We start from the raw sequence: 18929 nt of genomic DNA, 5'->3' as shown, positions 1-18929 counted from the left end.
TGCCTCGGGTTGAGACCCTTCTTCACCTAACCATGTTCTGCAGAGATGCTGCCTGACCCGCTGAGTTACTCCAGCACTTTGTCCTGTGTACTGTATTAATTAACCAGCACCTGTAGTCCTTTGTTTTTATTAATCCTCGCTTTTTAAAAATTAACCCGAAAGCCTTGATAATGTGCAATGATTGCACGATGAGACAGGCTTAAAAAGGCCTTGCTATTGTGCCAACACCACCCGAAGCAGAAGCAACGAGAGCAACAACTTGCAGCGCCACGCTTGCTGCGCGGGCCCGGAAGTGACGCGGCGGCAGCTCCCCCCGCCCTGGCAGCCTCCATTTTGTGATCGACTTTTATTCCAACTGCGTCATTCCAGCGGAGGCTCCGTGCAGGTAACAGGCGCGGAGGGCAGCGGACGCTCTAGTTCCGAAAATGGAACCACTTTCGGTTTTTTTTCCATCGTTCACTTGAAGGAGAGGGAGAAGCGACGGGTGGTGGCCTGGTGGGATTTCTTTTAGTATTAGCTCTCCCCCTTCCTTCCTTCCCCTCCTCCCTCACCAGCCACCCACGCCAACCATGGTCATGCAATTAATTTAGCAGCGTCGCCGATGTGGCCGTGTGGGCAGAATCGAATCTCGGTGCGACTGTCGCAGTGTAGATCGATGTGTTCGCCACATCTTTAAAAAAAAAATTAAAAAAATAGTCGTTCATAATCACCCGCAGTCGGCGGGGAGTTTGCCCGGGTGCGGGAAGGCGCCGTCATCATTGCCCGGGGCTTGCCGCGCGGCGCGGTCCGCAGCCGCCATTTTGAGCACCTCGGCTCTGGCGGTCGTGCGGGCGGCCCACGGATCACATTCCCATCCCGCTCCTCCACCTCCCCCACCCCATCACATTACACTCGCTGTACTTTGACTCGTGTAGTTTACGCCTCCCCCCCCCCCCCATCATCCCTAATCCAAAGATGCAGCTGGAAGTGGCCTGTTCGCCTGTAACACCCCCACCCCCCCTCCTCTTTCTCATCCGAGTGTGCATGGGAGTGCATCTGTTCCTTGTCCTCGCCCTAGAACTGTAGTTCGTGCTGCCCCCTTTCACCATCTCCTTCGCCATATCCAATTCTCTCAGAGCTCAATAGAACCTTCCACAACACATCTACAGGCAGTTCGTTCCAGATTACAACTACAAAAATCGCTATCGGTTCCTGTTTCCTTTTTATGCCTGCTAATTGCAGCCGTGAGACGGGGTTTCCTCTTGATTTATGAAATGGCCTTTTCCCTCCTGTTCCTTTCCTATCTCGCCCGATTAGATTGGCTATGTATAATCGGGGGATTGGCACGGACGATTCGATTCATTGACTGTTTCTACCGGAGGAGCCGCATTATTGCAAAGTGTTGAGTGCTATTTTGTCAGAATGACTCGATCCATCTGCATTCTTGAGATTGCTCACGTCGACCGTAACTAGTGTTCAGGTTATTCTGCGAATCATACTCAAGTAATGTGTAAGAAAGCTGCCTGTCCCGCTGCGTTAGTTACTCCACCTTTTTGTGTCTACTCAGAAGTAGCCAGGTCCATGAGCCCTGCCTGAGTTGTGATCTCTTCCAGAACTAGCTGTGGGAGGGATTGTTATCAAGTGACACATGAGTAATAATTAGGTCGCCTTTTATTCGGCATCCATCAGCACTGCTTTTGTTGAAGATATTTTATCAACTATAGTGCTGGAACCCGTAAATAAAAATAAAGGATAATGTGATATCATTTTTGTCCAAATGTTGCAGTTTTACAGCATTTTACTAATTGCGGCATCATAAAAACCCCAATAAAAGCATAGCACTTAAGAATGAAGGAATATGCTGGATTTTGTCTGGTAAGGTTCTTTATTCAGGAACGTCGTAGTGTCAGTAAACCAACTCCCATCAGCTCCAGAACAATTTCATAAGCAGTACTTTTGCACAAGTAACCCACCAACCTAAATTATTTCTGTTTACATGGTATGTCAGAAAACCAACATGAAATCCTCAATCTTCCTGTGTAAGTGTAGCCGCAAAAGCACACCACCCCGCACAAAGCTTTTTTCACTTCAGTACCGTTAAATTGTTATTTTAGTATACCATCTTTAAAAAATAGTACTTTGCTAACGTTACTTAAACACACCCCCAATCCACGCTTTGTCCTCCCTTGAAGATTACAGGCAGAGGCTCACATCAACTTGAAAATAGAGAACATTCTTTCATTGTTTTTATCTGAAAGTGTCGTGGATGTTTTTTGCCGTGCTAGGAAGTAGGTGAAGTATTATTTAAAAGTTTAATTTCAGGGTATGACTTTTTGAATGATGCCGATATCATTGTATGCATATTTAAGAGAAGGAATTATCTCATTTTTCTAGGTGTTTATTGTTTAGGATGAGTTCCCGAGTGTTCATCGGTAGACTGAGCCCTCATGCTACTGAGAGAAATGTGGAAAAGTTTTTCAAAGGATATGGACGAATTAAGGAAATTGATTTGAAGAATGGTTTTGGATTTGTGGTAAGTTTTTATTTTTGCCATTTCCATAGGCTGAAATAAATTTGCAAAAAATCATTACTTGATTTTTCTTCCTACCCATTTCAGAGTTTAGTTGTTTTTTTTGCATTGTGTTGATCACCAAGATTAAGGCTGATACTGCTGAAAATAACCAGCTGTACCTTACATTTTAACATATTTTCAACAGAAAAGGCACCTTTGACTCAACACATTCTTGTAATTTCCACCTCCCCGTGTGAGTTCACTTGTCACTCATCCACATGTAATAACCTCATCCATTTTCTAATCTCTCATATTTATGTCACGTCACTTTCAATGGCAGGCATAAAAGACAAATATTTTAGTGTTGCTGTATATTGCTACATTGTTGTATTGTAACATGTTTCTAGGGCATACATAATTATTGGAAATACAGTAGCTTTTAAATAAACCCTTTTGCAGAGTACAAGTGATTGATATAACATCATACCAGTCCACGATATACTTTATTAAAACTAAAATCAGTTCTCTTAAATAGTTTAAACAGTAGTTTACTTCACCGAAGCTATTGGATAGTCAATGAAAAGGCTCAGTAGATACCATTTTTCATTCACTTCTAATTTGGCTCATCGATGATTTTGTTTAGTGTCGAGATATAGTGCGGAAACAGGTCCTTTGGCCCACAGAGTCTGCGCCGGCCAACGATCACCCCGTCCGTACACTAGCACTATTCTGCACACTAGGGACAATTTACAATGTGTAGAAAGGAACTGCGGATGCTGGTTGACACTGAAGATAGGCACAAAATGGTGGAGTAACTCAGTGGGAAAGGCAGCATCTCTGGACAGAAGGAATGCGTGATGTTTCAGGTCAAGACCCGTTACCACCCACTTTAGTGTCATCTGCAAGCTTGCTTATCATGCCTTTTATGTTCTCATCCAAATCTTTGATTTGGACGAACACCAATCGAATCCTGAGCCACACCACGTCACAGATCCCAAGCAACCTTCTGCCTCTGCTTCCATCCATGAAGCCAATTTTCTACCCAGTCAGCTATCTTTCCTTGGATCCTTTGGTTTGACATCTCCTTGGTTTCATGACTGCCTGTCCAATGCTGATGACTTGTTAAAGAACACAATGGTGTGACAGTAGTGTAAAGTACTTTTCTTGATGTAGCATTTACATACAGTGCCCTCCATAATGTTTGGGACAAAGACCCATCATTTATTTATTTGCCTCTACTCCACAATTTGAGATTTGTAATCGAAAAAATCACATGGTTAAAGTGCACATTGTCAGGTTTTATTGAAAGCAATTTTTATACATTTTGGTTTCACCGTGTAGGAATTACAGCAGTGTGTGACCAAAATTGTGGAATACATCTCTTAAAACATTACAGCTATATTGTTTTGTACTGTATATACGACTTATGTCGAAGTTTATCAAGTGAATTTTTTATATGTTGTGCTGACAGTGTGTGTTTACGGTCAGAGGTCAAATATGACTGATCACACATGTGACCTCACATGGTCTCACACATTACCAGCCATATTTGACCTTTGACCCCAAACAAACAGCATAACAAACTTCGACATATATAAGTCATATATACACATATATATATAGCACAAAACAATATACCTGTAATGCTGTCAGAATTAGAAGAGATGTATTTCACAAATTTTCACATTTTTTGGTCACACACGTGACTAAGAATGGCCCATTGCAGTTTATCAACTTGAGGACCAAAGTTGTGCCAAAGAAGCCATTTTGAGACTGAGAAACAAGAATAAAACTGTTTGAGACATCAGCCAAACCGTAGGCTTACCAAAATCAACTGTTTGGAACATCATTAAGATGAAAGAAAGCACTGGTGAGCTTATTAATCACAAAGGGACTGGCAGGCCAAGGAAGACTTCCACAGCTGATGACAGAAGAATTTTCTCTAATAAAGAAAAATCCCCAAACACCTGTCCGACAGATCAGAAACATTCTTCAGGAGTCAGGTGTGGATTTGTCAATGACCACTGTCCGCAGAAGACTTCATGAACAGAAATACAGAGGCTACACTGCAAGATGCAAACCGCTGGTGAGCTGCAAAAATAGGATGGCCAGGTTACAGTTTGCCAAGAAGTACTTAAAAAAGCAACCACAGTTCTGGAAAAAGGTCGTGTGGACAGATGAGATGAAGATTAACTTATATCAGAGTGTAGGCAAGAGCAAAGTATGGAGGAGAAAAGGAACTGCCCAAGATCCAAAGCATACCACTTCATCTGTGAAACGTGGGAGGGGGTGTTATGGCCTGGGCATGTATGACTGCTGAAGGTACTGGCTCACTTAACTTCATTGATGATACAACTGCTGACGGTAGTAGCATAATGAATTCTGGTGTATAGACACATCCTATCTGCTCAAGTTCATACAAATGCCTCAAAACTCATTGGCTGGTTCATTCAACAGCAAGACAATGATCCGAACATACTGCTAAAGCAACAAAGCAGTTTTTCAAAGCCCAAAACTGGTCTATTCTTGAGTGGCCAAGTCAATCGCCCAATCTGAACCCAATTGAGTATGACTTTTATATTCTGAAGAGAGAACCGAAGGGGACTAGCTCCCAAAACAAGCATAAGCTAAAGATGGCTGCAGAGCATCACCAGAGAAGACATCCTGCAATGAATCACAAACATCAAGTAGTCATTGCATGCAAAGGACATGCAACAAAATACTAAACATGACTACTTTCCTTTACATGACATTGGTGTGTCCCAAACATTATGGTGCCCTGAAATGGGCGGCTATGTGTAAACACTGCTGTAATTTCTTCATGGTGAAACCAAAATGTATAAAAATGGCCTTTATTAAAATCTGACAATGTGCACTTCCATCGCATGTGATTTGTTTTCCTATTGCAAATCTCAAATTGTGGAGTAAGTACAGAGGCAAATAAATAAAAGACGGGTCTTTGTCCCAAGCATTATGGAGGGCACTGTCACAATGTATTTTAGCTTGGTTGTTTTAACTCTGCAATTTAATTAATTTTGTTATCTGGTAAGCTAATGTGCACCTGTTAAAATCTTGAGGTGCAGTAACTGAATTTGGTTATACTTTTAAAATATTACTAAAGAGGATTGAAGATAGACACATGCATTGGTAGAATTACCATTACACATGGTTTATTACTTAAAAAAGGCTAATGTAGAAACAAAATAGAAACACGCAGCAGATCTGTGGTGAAAGAAATGCAATCAATGCAATAATAAAGTTATTGAACAGGCTTACATGTGATTGAGAGTATATTCCATAACCTCATTAATGGAAAAAGGATGAATTCTTTTTAGGAGTTTGAAGATTACAGAGATGCAGAAGATGCAGTTTATGAGCTGGATGGAAAGGAATTGTGCAATGAAAGGTATAAAATATTATTTGTGTTTCTTTTGTCAATACTAATTAGATATTTATAGATATTAACGTTATAAAATCTTCAGAGTTACAGTTGAACATGCCCGAGCTCGCCCTAGAGGAGGACGTGGAGGGGGACGGTTTCAAGGTCGTTTTAGCCAACGTTGGTCCCGTAGTAGTGGAGGGGGAAGGTGAGTTCAAAGAGTTGGGAACACTCTTCAATGGAAATTTCATCGTTTAAATAAATAACAAGTAGAACAGGAGTATCTATAGCCTTCCAAGAGCCAACACCCATTGGACCATAGTTGGATACGTTCACATGTTTGAATATAACTTATAATGTTTGGAAGTGGTGTGATTCACAACTTTATCACAAAGTGTGCAGCATGTTGGTAAAGTTCTTGCATTGGGATATTTTAAATGAATTTTCTTATTTCCTTGTGCCCCATGTCCGTTACTGCGTTTTTATTTTGGTCTAGATCAGTTGCAGTCACTGCAGTTAGGCATTATAGATCTTGCTTGACCACGACACCCTTCTGTTAATGGTTCAGTACAGAGAGTTTAATATCATTTGGTTAATTTCAGAAGTTCATTGTTTGCTTTTAATGGACTTTGGACTCAAATGCCTCAACAGGAAGTTTTGATAATGTGGTGATCCTCTTTATTTCTCTTTTAGAAATGGTCCTCCAGTTCGGACAGAAAACCGAGTGATTGTTGAAAATCTGTCTTCAAGAGTTAGCTGGCAGGTATGTTATGTAAAATAGTAAATTGTGTTTTCTGGTGTTAACACAAAATGTAAAATGAAATAAAACTGGTTATTCCTTTTGAATTAAATATCAATAGGGCTTTCAAGGTTGGTCAAGACTCTTTACAGTGAAGGGTGCATCATAGTTCAGGAGCTCGCTCATTCAACAAATTTAAATCCAATAAATAAAGGAAAAAAGCAAATAATTGTTACATAGCTATAGATAGTGTTGGAAATAATGGAAAAAATGATGTTGATATTCCCTTACTGTCGACCACAGCATTGCTAACAAGCCTGTGGGTGTGATATTTGCAAATATATTATTACACTATTCATCCAGATCTACATATTATTTGAAACTTTGTGCTTCATGATTGTGAATCTGTGTCCCTTTACTGTAAAATGGCTTGGTCACGTACAACCTATCATCCTTATGCTGTAAAATTTCCTCGTGTAAGCTTTTGAAGCACTGCGTTGTTGATATTACATATTCATTGTGCATAGTTTAATCTTTTGTTCTGTAAAACAAAATGCTAAGCTAAATGTTTTGGAAGGGCTCCCCGTGATCTGAATTATTATTTTTAGAGCTCCAGCCCTATTGCATTTGAATATTTGCTGAGTGTCTAAGATGATGCTCATCCTGTTGGCCTCATTGTGAGACGAGGTGGAACAGGAATATTTGAGGTGAGGTATGGGTCAAATGCCCATGATTTCTCACCAGACAGCTCCTCTCAGGTGACAGGGGAGGGAAAATAGACTTGCCCATGAAGAAGGCAGGTATTGGGCATATTGTTTTCACCATCCATGGGGAAGCTGACCAAATACCGGCCTTTTGTGGGTAAATAGAGCGTGGGATTGGGTAGTTTGCGAACTGTTTAACTTGCAGAACTATTAGTCAGCTTGTTTTCTGGACGTTCAGTTAAGCCAGTTTAACTTGTTTGCCTGTTAACCTTGAAAGCCTTAAGTATGACATTTGTTTGGTTTTTATGCTTAATGTTTACAAAGTTTAACCAAATATTAAAACCTTTATTTACCAGCCTCTCGTTATGTCGTTGGCCTTGTGACGAGGAGTGCCGTTGGTTTTCCTAATCGCTCTGGCTTGGTCTCTTGGGCCTAGTTGAAATGCCAGTCCGCTCCTACGTTTGTCATTTGGTGATCTAGATCTGTGTGTGGTGGTCTGACCTACATGGTGGGCACTTGGTTAATGCCAGTGCTCCGCGCTGCACCCCGAAAATGGTGTCTTCCTAAAGTCGAGAGTTCTGGGCGCCCACTCTAAAATGAGGTCCTTGGTGGGAGAAATTCGCTAGTAGGGTTGGTTGGAAGCTCGATTGAAGTGAGGTGAGGAGTCCCTGGTACGACGCAAGAGTAGTAATGTTTGTTCCCATGGCAATGTCAGCGTCTGCCTTTAAGGTGGGGCGATGTCCGGGAAGGCTCGCATCGAATGATAGCGTCGGTCCAGTGGGTGGTGAAGAGCACCATCTGGTCTCCAGTCGTGGTGGTACCTCGGCAAGTGATTGTTGCATTTGGCTGGGTGAATAGCCTAGGGATTTGTACAGGAAGGTAATACAAATTTTGAAATTAGAACTGTTTTTAAACAATTTTCCCAATAATCTTGTATATTGGAAAATAACAGATCAAGTGTTTTAATGTGCTCCTTTTCACCTAATTGATCTGATCTTACTTAGGATCTGAAGGATTTTATGAGACAGGCTGGAGAAGTGACTTTTGCTGATGCACACAGGCACAAGCTCAATGAAGGGTAAGTTCCAGGAGTCAATTAGGCTAACAGCTTGAAACAGCTGACGTGAATAGGAACAACCTGTTCAATGTTAATAGCACCTGTGAAAGTGTAATCCTGTATGCTAACATTGAATTTGAAAAATAGAACAAAACTTTTTAGAGGCTGAGCTTTAAGATGCTAAAATAATGCAAACGTGTATCTGCTGAGCTCGCATGTTGAATTTGGTTAAATTCATATACTAATGATATATATATATATATAAATTGTTTTGATGGTGTATTCATTGTGGAACAGAATTACGTAAGAGTTGCTTCCATTTAATGCCCATTGTGTCTGGCTTTTTACATCCTTTTTTTCTGCTAAATACAAATATCAGTGATACCATGACTTTTTTTTTTAAAATTCTGTTTGTAAACAGATCAAATTGATCAGAATTTTGTTAATGAGTTTCTGTATATGAATTTTGATTACATTGGGACAATCTATCTTACAATTACAGTATTCTACGGTTTTATTAGAAATCACATATTTCACTTATTTTTGCCAAGGACTATACTTGCCACCGTTTAGCTCTCCATCTACATATTTTTAATTCACTTTGTCTGCACAAGTAAAGAATCTCATGTTAAAATTTGCATGACACCAAAGGTCTGAATAGATTTTTCTCAGTTGTTTGATTTTTCTTTCAAAGGATTGTAGAATTTGCCTCTTATAGTGACTTAAAGAATGCTCTTGACAAGCTGTCTGGAACAGAGCTTAATGGGAGGAGGATCCGACTCATTGAGGAACGTAAACAATACAGGTAAATTGTTGTCCCAGCGTTAGAAGGAAAGCTCTGTTTGGTTTATACCACATCATATTATTTTGGGGTTAACATTTTGGAGGGTGCTATATTATCTTAATGAAAACTAGAATTCTAAAATATGCAGTTTATATTACACTGCAATTTTGTGGGGAGGATGTCGTTTCAAAACTACTGTTAGTAATTTTGGTTATGAGAACAGTCTTAAATTCTAGGTTGGATAGTTTAATAGATTTATTGTTGGAACAAGCCATTTCATTTAAAAGGCAAAAAATAATATATATTTTAACTTACAGTTGCACAGCTGGTAGAACGGCCTCGCAGCATCCTGACCTTCTGTACTGTGTGGTGTTTTTGCTTTCCTTTGTGGATGTGGACTAGGCGCAGTGAAGGCCCTATTTACAATCTCTATCTCTAAACTAAACTAAATTTATGGGGAAGGGGTTGTGGTTGAGAGAACTAGGGGATTGTCTCTTAGGATTCAGACAAATGAGGCTTGTTGATTGTAGGTAACCTGTTTAGTGGTGGTGTGAATAGAGGGTTAATTAGAGAAAGAAAATAATCAAGATTAAAACAGTGCAGGTGGCTGAAAATCCGACATAAAAGCAAATACTGGAAATACCCAGCTGGACAAGTAGCATTTGTTGGGAGAAAGAAATTGAGTTAATGTTAAAGATTAACCTTTTATTAAAATTGGCTGGTCCAGAAAAGGTTGAATTATAGACAATAGACAATAGGTGCAGGAGTAGGCCATTCGGCCCTTCGAGCCAGCACCGCCATTCAATGTGATCATGGCTGATCAACATTCAATTGAATGTTGAATTCCCATGGAGGTCACATGCCAAGTCGGAAAAACATGAGTTTTCTTTTTTGGGTCTCATTTGAATTTTAAGATGTCAGAAACAGGTAGGACAGATGATTAAAGTGTCTGGCAACTGGAAATTCAGGTAACTGGAGGTTTTTGAATTAAATTCTTGTCTCTATGCATAGGTTCACAATGCAGATACTTGGGGTCTACAGTTCTCACTTTCTTTATTTTTTCAGGTCTCGGACCAGGTCCCGATCCCGTAGTCGCAGTTCATCCAGGTCTCGTAGCCGAACACGTAGTCGATCTCGTTCCCGAGGCCGCAAGTCCTACAGTAGGTCAAAGAGTAGGAGTCGCAGTAAAACACGTTCTCGTAGTAGATCCCCTGTGCCTGCTAAAGAGCAGAAGGGCAGGTCTCCTTCACCAGCTAAATCCCCCTCTGCAGAACGTCCAAGATCTCGTTCTCGATCCCGGTCTCGTTCACGATCAAAATCGCGATCCCGATCCAGATCGCCTTCTGCTGAGAGTGCTGAATAAATGTATTTGTTAATTCATAATTTGGACTGATATCCTAAGTAAAAATTGGTGTATAAGCCAAGTAGGAATTGGTGAATTTCTGTCAATGGATCGCATATTTCATTTGTTTACTTATAGGCACAGTATGCGTGGTTATTGAACGTACAGTACGTTTGATTTGATTACAATTCACTTTAATTTAGGAAACAATTTTTATCTTTGTTTTCGATATTTCATTAGGTAATCTCTCTGTTCCTTTTAGTTTCTGTACGCCAATACCGAATGCCATTTCATCAATTTTTTTCTTATGCATAGCTTCAAATAAACAAACATCCCACAAATGATTTACAATGATTATGTGAATATGTTTCTGCAATTCTTTTCTGCCCCTGACCTTGCATATCATCTGAGGTAACTTTCCCATTGTTGGATAGGTTTTAGAAATTCCATTGCAGCAAATCTTCAATGTACCACTGAGTGTTTAAGATAGACAGAGAAAGAAAAATGTTGTGTAATATTGCGTGTCCACCCATTTTGTATATTAAATCCCTACTTTGTGTTGCTGTAATTTTTGCATTTGTGCAACATTAGGAAAATTAACATGCTTTGAATAACTTGACCCTAATGCTTATAAAGATGGAGAATGAACACGCCTGGCTCCCAGGTTGTGTTGGAAAATATTTACGGAATTGAATTATTTTATGTCCCTGGGAAATATGGTTTTTAATGTCATGCACTATAGAATGCAGCATTTCTATTTTATTTACTTCTGCCAGATTGTTGACAGCTCATGACATTAGATTTGAAGTAAATTCGTTTTTTTAAAAATTGCAATAAGTCCTCGAATTTGATCCTATTGCCGAGTCACCGATCTTGACTCGAATTTCTTTACTTCCAGTAAGTTGGTGGTTTATGCTATAGTATAACTCTGGGATGAAAATGCTTTTGGTTAGGCAGCTATGCTTATTGTGAATCTAGACATAGTTTTGATCTCTCAATAGGGGTCTTAGGGAGAGGCTTAACCACCACTGTGTTCAACTAATGTCTGAGAAACAATTGAGCTGCCGAGGCCAATCATGCTGATCATTAGGGAAGTGTACAAAGAATTTAAATTTCCTCTGTACTGAGCCGTCACTGTTCATTATATCCTTAAGGCTTAGTAAATTTTATAATGAAATAACATTGATTTGTTTGTATCTATGTAGATGGAAAAGAATTAAAATGAAAAGATTGCACAAAATATTGCATGTTTCAAGTTGTTTGATTTATAACCATTGAATGTGCCCCAGAGTTGGTCGCAGTTTCGCATTCTTTGCCTTGCAAGATTTGATACATTTCCCCTGATTTCTTGTTTGTAAATTGCATTTTATATAGTCTGCATATCTTTGAAGTTGACATCACGCTTTTATATTCATTGTTTGAAGATGTAAATCAGTCCCAAGACACTTGACTGTTCAAGTGTTATCACTATAACAGGTAACCTGGAGTGGCTAAGAAAAGAATGGAGAAACAAAAACAAAATGAGGGAAATATTCAGCACCCCGGGGCGGTGAAAAATAAGTTTGTTTTAATTTGCAGTAAAGGGAAATGTAAGGAATGTCTATGCTAGGATGGAGACTTGTCAGAAGTTTTGAAAATTATAAGGAAGATAAGTGGGTTATAATCTTTATCCCTAGATCGAGCTTACTGGGGAATGATGGGAAAAATGGCTTACATTGAATGTTAGGATGGTAATAAAATAGATGTGTCAATGTATTTATAGCCTTCACAGCAAGCTTAATTAAAATAGGCATTGGGAGTTGTAAAACGCTGAAATAAACACTGCTGAAAAGCAGGCTTCCTTATCTATTGTGGGCGGATTGTTGTTTGCAGTTCTGACTAGATTCTTATCCGTTGCAACCGTGAGATTACAGGTGCTCTTTGTCACTGTTTAGCAGGCAAATCTCCCAGAAGTCAACAAACTGCCTTTTTTAATGAGTAGACCCCATCAATTCTCCATACAGGGATATTGACATCTTTGATATCTATTTGTTAGATGTGTGAGATTTTCAAAATAACAGGAAGCATAAGGTTATAGATAACTTTGGGGAAAGAAAGATGAAAGACATTGACAAAGACAAAGATGAAAGACAGAGACATTGATTAATGATAATTTATATCAAATCCACAATTAACCATTGTGTCATGAGAATATTAAAATGCGGTAGGTACTGTGAATCTTTGAAACAGTTGTGTTCTCTCAATTTTTTTCAGTGCGTACTGTTATACATGAATTTTGCCCGAATGGTCTGATCCATAGTAAATGGACAGCTGGGATCCCCTGAGGAGCGAGCGCTGCCTCCACTATGGTAGGATTCCTGGTGAAAATGGCAGCTCCCCACTTGAAGAGTATACTTCTGCCTCTTTGGGGACTGACTAGACAAATCTGTGGGGGAGGCCCTGGTTCTCCTGGAGGGGCTAGAACATGTTGCAGGTCCTTGCAATAGTCAGGTGTGTAAGATAGAACATGGTGGGGACTGGGGGGCATTCCGTCTCAGCCATAAGTCCCTAGGGAGTGGGTGGATAGGATACCCACTCCCGCCATCAATGCTTTGTGGGAGGACGAGCGAGTCTGGGGAGAAAAGGAACCAACATCACCCGGAAAGAGGGATGGAGGTCTACTCTCAACCATTGCCCTGACGCCCTACAGACGGTCAGTCACGATACCCTTGAAATAATGAAAGGCTTGGATAGAGTGGATGTGGAGAGAATGTTTCCACTAGTGTGAGAGTCCAGGACTAGAGGCCATAGCCTCAGAATTAAAGGAAGTTCCTTTGGAAGGAGATGAGGACGTATCTGTATATTCTTTGCCACAGAAGGCTGTGGAGGCCAAATCTGGATATTTTAAAGGCCGCGAGAGATTCTTGATTAGTACGGGTGTCAGGTGGTATGGGGAGAAGGCAGGAGAATGGGGTTAGGAGGGAGAGATACTGTAGATCAGCAATGATTGAATGGCAGAGCAGACTTTGATGGGCCAAATTCTATTACGCAAAATTCTGCTCTTATCACTTATGACCTCTTTCAAAACTCTGATGTGGAACATTGAGTCCTTGGGATTTATCAGTTTTCCAGATTATTAATTTCTCCAGTAATATTTCTCGAATAATGTTAATTTCTTCCTCGCTTGCATTAGACTCTTGTAATTTGAAGCAAAAGGTGCAAAGTATTTGTTTAATTCCTCTGCCATTACCTTATTCGTAATTATAAATTCTCCACCACTATCTGTAAAGGACCACATGTTTTGCCCATATTGGTCCTGTTCCTCTCAAGCCCATCGAAATTTAAGTAAGTTCTTCTGTTCTTTCTCCTTAGTTGAACAAATCTTTTTGACTTGGCATTTACCCAATTTTCTATTTTGAAAGTTACTATTCAATCTGCTTCCACACATCCTTCCAAGCACTGCGATTTCATCATAACAATATGCAGCTTATAAAGAGGTCACAGCTGTCCCCTTCACTAATTACCTTAAATTTGATTCTCCTGGGTACAAATCCTTCTGCTGCAGTAAATGGTTTAATTATTCTGAACTCATCAATTAACCTTTGGCTTTACTACTTATTCCATACAAACAAAGTCATCAGGAATATAATTTTGGTAACTATTTTATGGAATACACTGCCAAATCTCTAGGTCACATTAGAGAGCATACTGACTGGTTGTATCATGGCCTGGTTCAGTAACTTGAACGCCCAAGACCAAAGAAGGCTGCAGAAAAGTGGTGGACGTTACCCGCCGGTCCATCATGGGTATTGATGTTACCACCATCAAAATATACAGGAAGCTCTGCCTTAGAAAGGCAGTTAATATCAAAGACCCACGCCAAGCTGTCATCTCGCTGTTACCATCTCGAAGATGTTACAGGAGCCTGAGAACCATTACCTCCAGGTTCTAGAACAGCTTCTTCCTATCAACCATTAGGCTGTTCACCTAAATGAGGGATGATTAAATAACGTCAGGTTGTTACCCAGTGGTGCCAATTTAAAGGTTCATAGTGCATGAAACAGAGGCTTTTGATGCTTATATCTTATATGAATAGTCCCAATTTCTTATCGTTGTGTCTCTACAGTTCTTGGAAAAGCCTAATGGAAAAGTTCTTGTGTCTGCCTTCTTGGAAAATTCTTTGCAATATTGCCTGTAATTGGTCCATGAACATTATGGTATTGCGTTTAACGGGCAGGCTTTTTTAAAATTGTAGGTCAGCCACAAACACGACCATGACTGTTAAAATAACCAGACAACATGACACATATAATCTGTGCAGTCTGAACTTGACAAGCTTTCCCAAATAGCACGGAGAAATTTTGGAGAGCCCCCTGAAACACAAAGATAATATAAAGCTGTACATAGTGCACTGAAGATTCAATTATAGGCTCATGGGGAACGGGGTCCCCGATGGGACACAGCAAACACTGAAGAATCTAAGGCTGATTAACAAAACAGGCACCAAGTGCACTGAAGCATGCAAAATGGCACCTGAGTGATAAAGGTATAAACAAATCTATAAATGCCACAACATTGAGACTGAAGAAATTATAACCATACCTACCTCCTTGAGAGCAAACAGCTCTTCCAATAAACATGTAACAGATGGATTTTCTTGTGACTGGCCAGAATTCCTGCTGTCACATTCATATCCTGTGGCATTTGGTAAACCTCAAAATAAAGCCTGATAATATGTTGATAACTAAGCTGCAGGATCCTGTTAGGCTGTTACTCAAGGTTGCAGCAGCTTGCTTGTACTCCTGTTCAGTAGTTTCTGTGACAGATGAGGTGAGTCTCACAGACTCCACCACAGATGAGAAGAGCAGATGGGTATTTGTGAGGTGGTGTGATTCTTCTGCAGTTAATTCTGACCCTCTACATGTTCCTGATGTAGGATTTGAGTTTTAGTACCATCCCAAATGCTCCTTTGCCACTTTGAATGGTCATGGGCTATGGTTTTCCAACACTCAGTAGAGATGTGGCAAATTTTTGGTGATGCTATGCAAAGTGCTGGCCAATTTAGCCTACTGTTTTATTCACTGCCCTTAGGTATGCCCTCAAGTTCAATCAATTTCAACTATTAACTTTCCCTGGCTATTGAATTTCTCTCCATTGTGTCATTTAGAGGCAATTGAATATAAGAAATGAATAATTCATCCATACATGAACTAAATTTGATACTGCGGCCAGTTCAACATATATAAATAAACACTTCTCCATTGCCAGCCTTTTATGCTCCGTTCTCTGAAGCTGCTGATGTGCCCAAATTATGAATAAGTATCAGCATAAGTGACAAGAGACAAACCAACAGATAGTGATATTGATGATAATGGCAGGGGCAAAATCTTGATCGAGAGAACAAGGGGAAAAGGAAAACATATCGGGAGAGAACATTACTCCTTATACACCCACAAATATGCAGCCAACCCAACTCAATTTACTAATATGCAAACAACACCACTAGTGGGACGTATATTGGATTATGACAAGACGGAGTATAGGAAGGAGATTGAGAACCTCGTAACCTGGTGCCCAGACAACAACCTTTCCCTCAATGTCAAGAAGACAAAGGAGATTGTGATCGACCTCGGGAAGCGATGTGGTACACATACCTCACTATACATATACGCCACCGAAGTAGAAATGGTTGAAAGTTCAAGTTCTTAGGAGTGATTATCACCAGCCATATAAAAGCAAAGGCCAAGAAAGCACACCAACACAGCTACTTCCTTAGAAGGCTTAGGGAGTTCTGCATGTCCCCAACAACTCACCAGATATGTTGTAGAAAGTATTTTATTGGCATGCATTATGGGAGTATATATTTTGTATTGTGCACGAAATTCAGACATTCAAGTGTAACTGCAGCATACACATTGTAACTATTCAGACATTCAAGTGTTAACTGTGTAGCATGTGTACTCTTAGGCATTTCTCAGTTAGCCTGGCGGCACGGTAGCGCAGCGGTAGAGTTGCTGCTTTACAGCGAATGCAGCGCCGGAGACTCAGGTTCGATCCTGACTACGGGTGCTGCACTGTAAGGAGTTTGTACGTTCTCCCCGTGACCTGCGTGGGTTTTCTCCGAGATCTTTGGTTTCCTCCCACACTCCAAAGACGTACAGGTATGTAGGTTAATTGGCTGGGTAAATGTAAAAATTGTCCCTAGTGGGTGTAGGATAGGGTTAATGTACGGGGATCACTGGGCGGCACGGACTTGGAGGGCCGAAAAGGCCTGTTTCCGGCTGTATATATATGATATGATATGATATTATTCCTCAGTGAGCAGTCCTTAGATCCCTTATTCCATATTTGGTCCTTAGACTTAATCCTTAGGCATTCCTACTTTGGTAACCTTTGACTTAGGCATTGCCTGTACACAATTATCTCTTTGCATTGTCACATTTGGATGAAAGATAATGGTGGCAAGAGAAGAGATAAGGAAAGACATAGGCCTTGGGGTGAGGGATGGACTAGCAGGGAAATAAGGGAGGCAAAGTATGAAGGGATGTGAGCATTGAGATAAGGATAAATTACTGAATGGGATTTAATGGTGACGGGACAGACGGGTGACTGCAAAGAAATGAATGACTGAAGAAAGGAGTGTGGATATGAGGTAATGTAAAGAAGATAAGGTTTGGAATAATCCTATAAACATAGACTGCCCGATGTACTAAGTGGGCAGTCAGGCGGTTGACTTTCTGATTGTTCCAGCCGTTGTTTGCAAATAAAGGCTTTTAACTTCTCGAAGAATTCTCCGTGTCGCCTGTCTTAATTTCGAAGCTGAAGAAAACCACGACAAAATTGGCGTAGTCGGCAGGATCGGAAAGAGGCCCGCTCGATAACAAACGACAAGCTAAAGGTGCTTCCAAGCCCGTCAGGGGCTCCTCGGGACAACAGGAAAAGGGTGGCCACCCGCAAAAAGATAGGCGGTTTTCCGCTTTATTTGGACTAATAGCCTGTTGAAAACGGGGGACCACTGGTGGCACAGGAGCGCCCAGGCGGTCCAAGGGTCTCTCCGATCCGACAGAACCTATCGTTAAATTACTCTAAAAAAGGAGTCCCGGAGGATTGCTCGAGAAGGCTGCGCAGTGGGGTAAGTGGATAATAGTCGAGTAAGATTTTGTGACGTCAATAAACTCCCGTGGATACCGCCCTAAGAGAATAGGGAACTGAACGGATGAGACGTCCTGTGGATACCGCTCTAGTTAACTAGGGATCTGCATGGGTAAGATAAGGCGTCCTGTGGATACCACTCTGGTTAGCTAGGGGTCTGTACGGGCAGGATCAGATGATCTGTGGATACCGCCCTAAGTGAGTAGGGATCTGTACGGGCAGAACAAGAATTGGAATAATTGGATAACATAAAAAAATAAAATTGCAAAATATTAAAGGAATATAGTAGAACTGTAGAAGATAGAAATAGCGTAATAGGTAGCATAGTGACCATAGAGACGGAACGGAGTGAGTACAAGGACTGCATTTAAACTGACTGACCAAGTGCACTAAAATAAGACGAGTACAATGAATAAAATAACTGCAGTTGAACTACTAAGTAAGAAATTCCCCGTATCCAAAGAGGATATTAAAAAACACTCTGAAAAATGGGAAAAAGGGACGAAAAAATTGGTTATGAAATGGCCCAAGGAAGGCACGTTTGATATAAACATGTGTGATGAAATGGAAGTGTTAATCAAGAACTATAAGCCTAAGGATAAATCAGAAACCCGAGTAATGAAAAAGGAAAAAGAACTAGACGTGCTTAAATTGTTTAGAATAGAAGGAGAAAGGCTGAGGAAAGCATACCAGGAAAATAATACCACCCCAAACAAGGGTGAAAAACCCGAAAAATAGCATGAAAGTCAGGAGCTTCAGGAGAAAAAATCAACTCTGTACCCCAGCCTAAGGGACCCTGGGTATCCCCCTCCCTATTCCGACCAGGACGGAATAAAGCAGTGTCCTTTGCTGAAGGGAATAGTGGAGATAGAGGGAGAAGTCACAACTTGGAACGATGAGCAAGACATAAAAGAATATAGACAGAGAAGGGGGCAGCGAGAAAAGGAAAGGATGAAGCAAGAAGAACGGGAACTAGAAGCAGACATCAAAAGGCTGCAGGACCTCAGGGACAGAAAGATTTATGAGACCCGTCAGGCAGTAAATGAGGAGTATGAGGGAGACAGCTACGCAGAATCACAGGCGAGTAATCAGCAGGCATCAGAGAGAGGGCAAAACTGAGAATGAAGCAGAATTAGAAAGTGATGGGGAAAGAATAAGCGCTTAGAGACAGAAATGAGGGAGATTGAAAAAGATATGGAAAGAGAAAGAAAGGAAAGCCAGGGGTACGCCCAGAGAAGAATGAGGTGGGAAAGTATACAGGTAGAACCACAACAAGAGATGGCAAACTGGATACAGGAACTG

The 18929-nt window shown here is 40.7% G+C and overlaps 1 protein-coding gene across 4 annotated transcripts; it reads left to right on the top strand.

Moving 5' to 3' along the window:
• Positions 1 to 312: 312 nt before the first annotated feature.
• On the top strand, positions 313 to 11736 carry LOC144597231 (serine/arginine-rich splicing factor 5-like). Of its 4 annotated transcripts, XM_078406276.1 has the most exons (9): positions 970 to 2018; positions 2172 to 2267; positions 2374 to 2512; positions 5827 to 5897; positions 5974 to 6078; positions 6564 to 6633; positions 8318 to 8391; positions 9065 to 9175; positions 10220 to 11736. In XM_078406276.1, the coding sequence occupies exons 1-9, from the start codon at positions 1981 to 1983 to the stop codon at positions 10515 to 10517; spliced, it is 1002 nt and encodes a 333-aa protein (XP_078262402.1). In that variant the 5' UTR covers positions 970 to 1980; the 3' UTR covers positions 10518 to 11736. The 4 variants fall into 4 exon arrangements, with proteins under 4 accessions (XP_078262404.1, XP_078262403.1, XP_078262405.1 ...); XM_078406278.1 differs by lacking the exons at positions 970 to 2018; positions 2172 to 2267 and adding an exon at positions 313 to 385; XM_078406277.1 differs by lacking the exons at positions 970 to 2018; positions 2172 to 2267 and adding an exon at positions 370 to 495.
• Positions 11737 to 18929: the final 7193 nt, after the last annotated feature.

This window comes from Rhinoraja longicauda, chromosome 10, assembly GCF_053455715.1.
Source record: "Rhinoraja longicauda isolate Sanriku21f chromosome 10, sRhiLon1.1, whole genome shotgun sequence".
Taxonomy (NCBI): Eukaryota; Metazoa; Chordata; class Chondrichthyes; order Rajiformes; family Arhynchobatidae; genus Rhinoraja; species Rhinoraja longicauda.
Note: the sequence above shows the minus strand (reverse complement) of the source record. Positions and strands in the feature narration are given on the sequence as shown.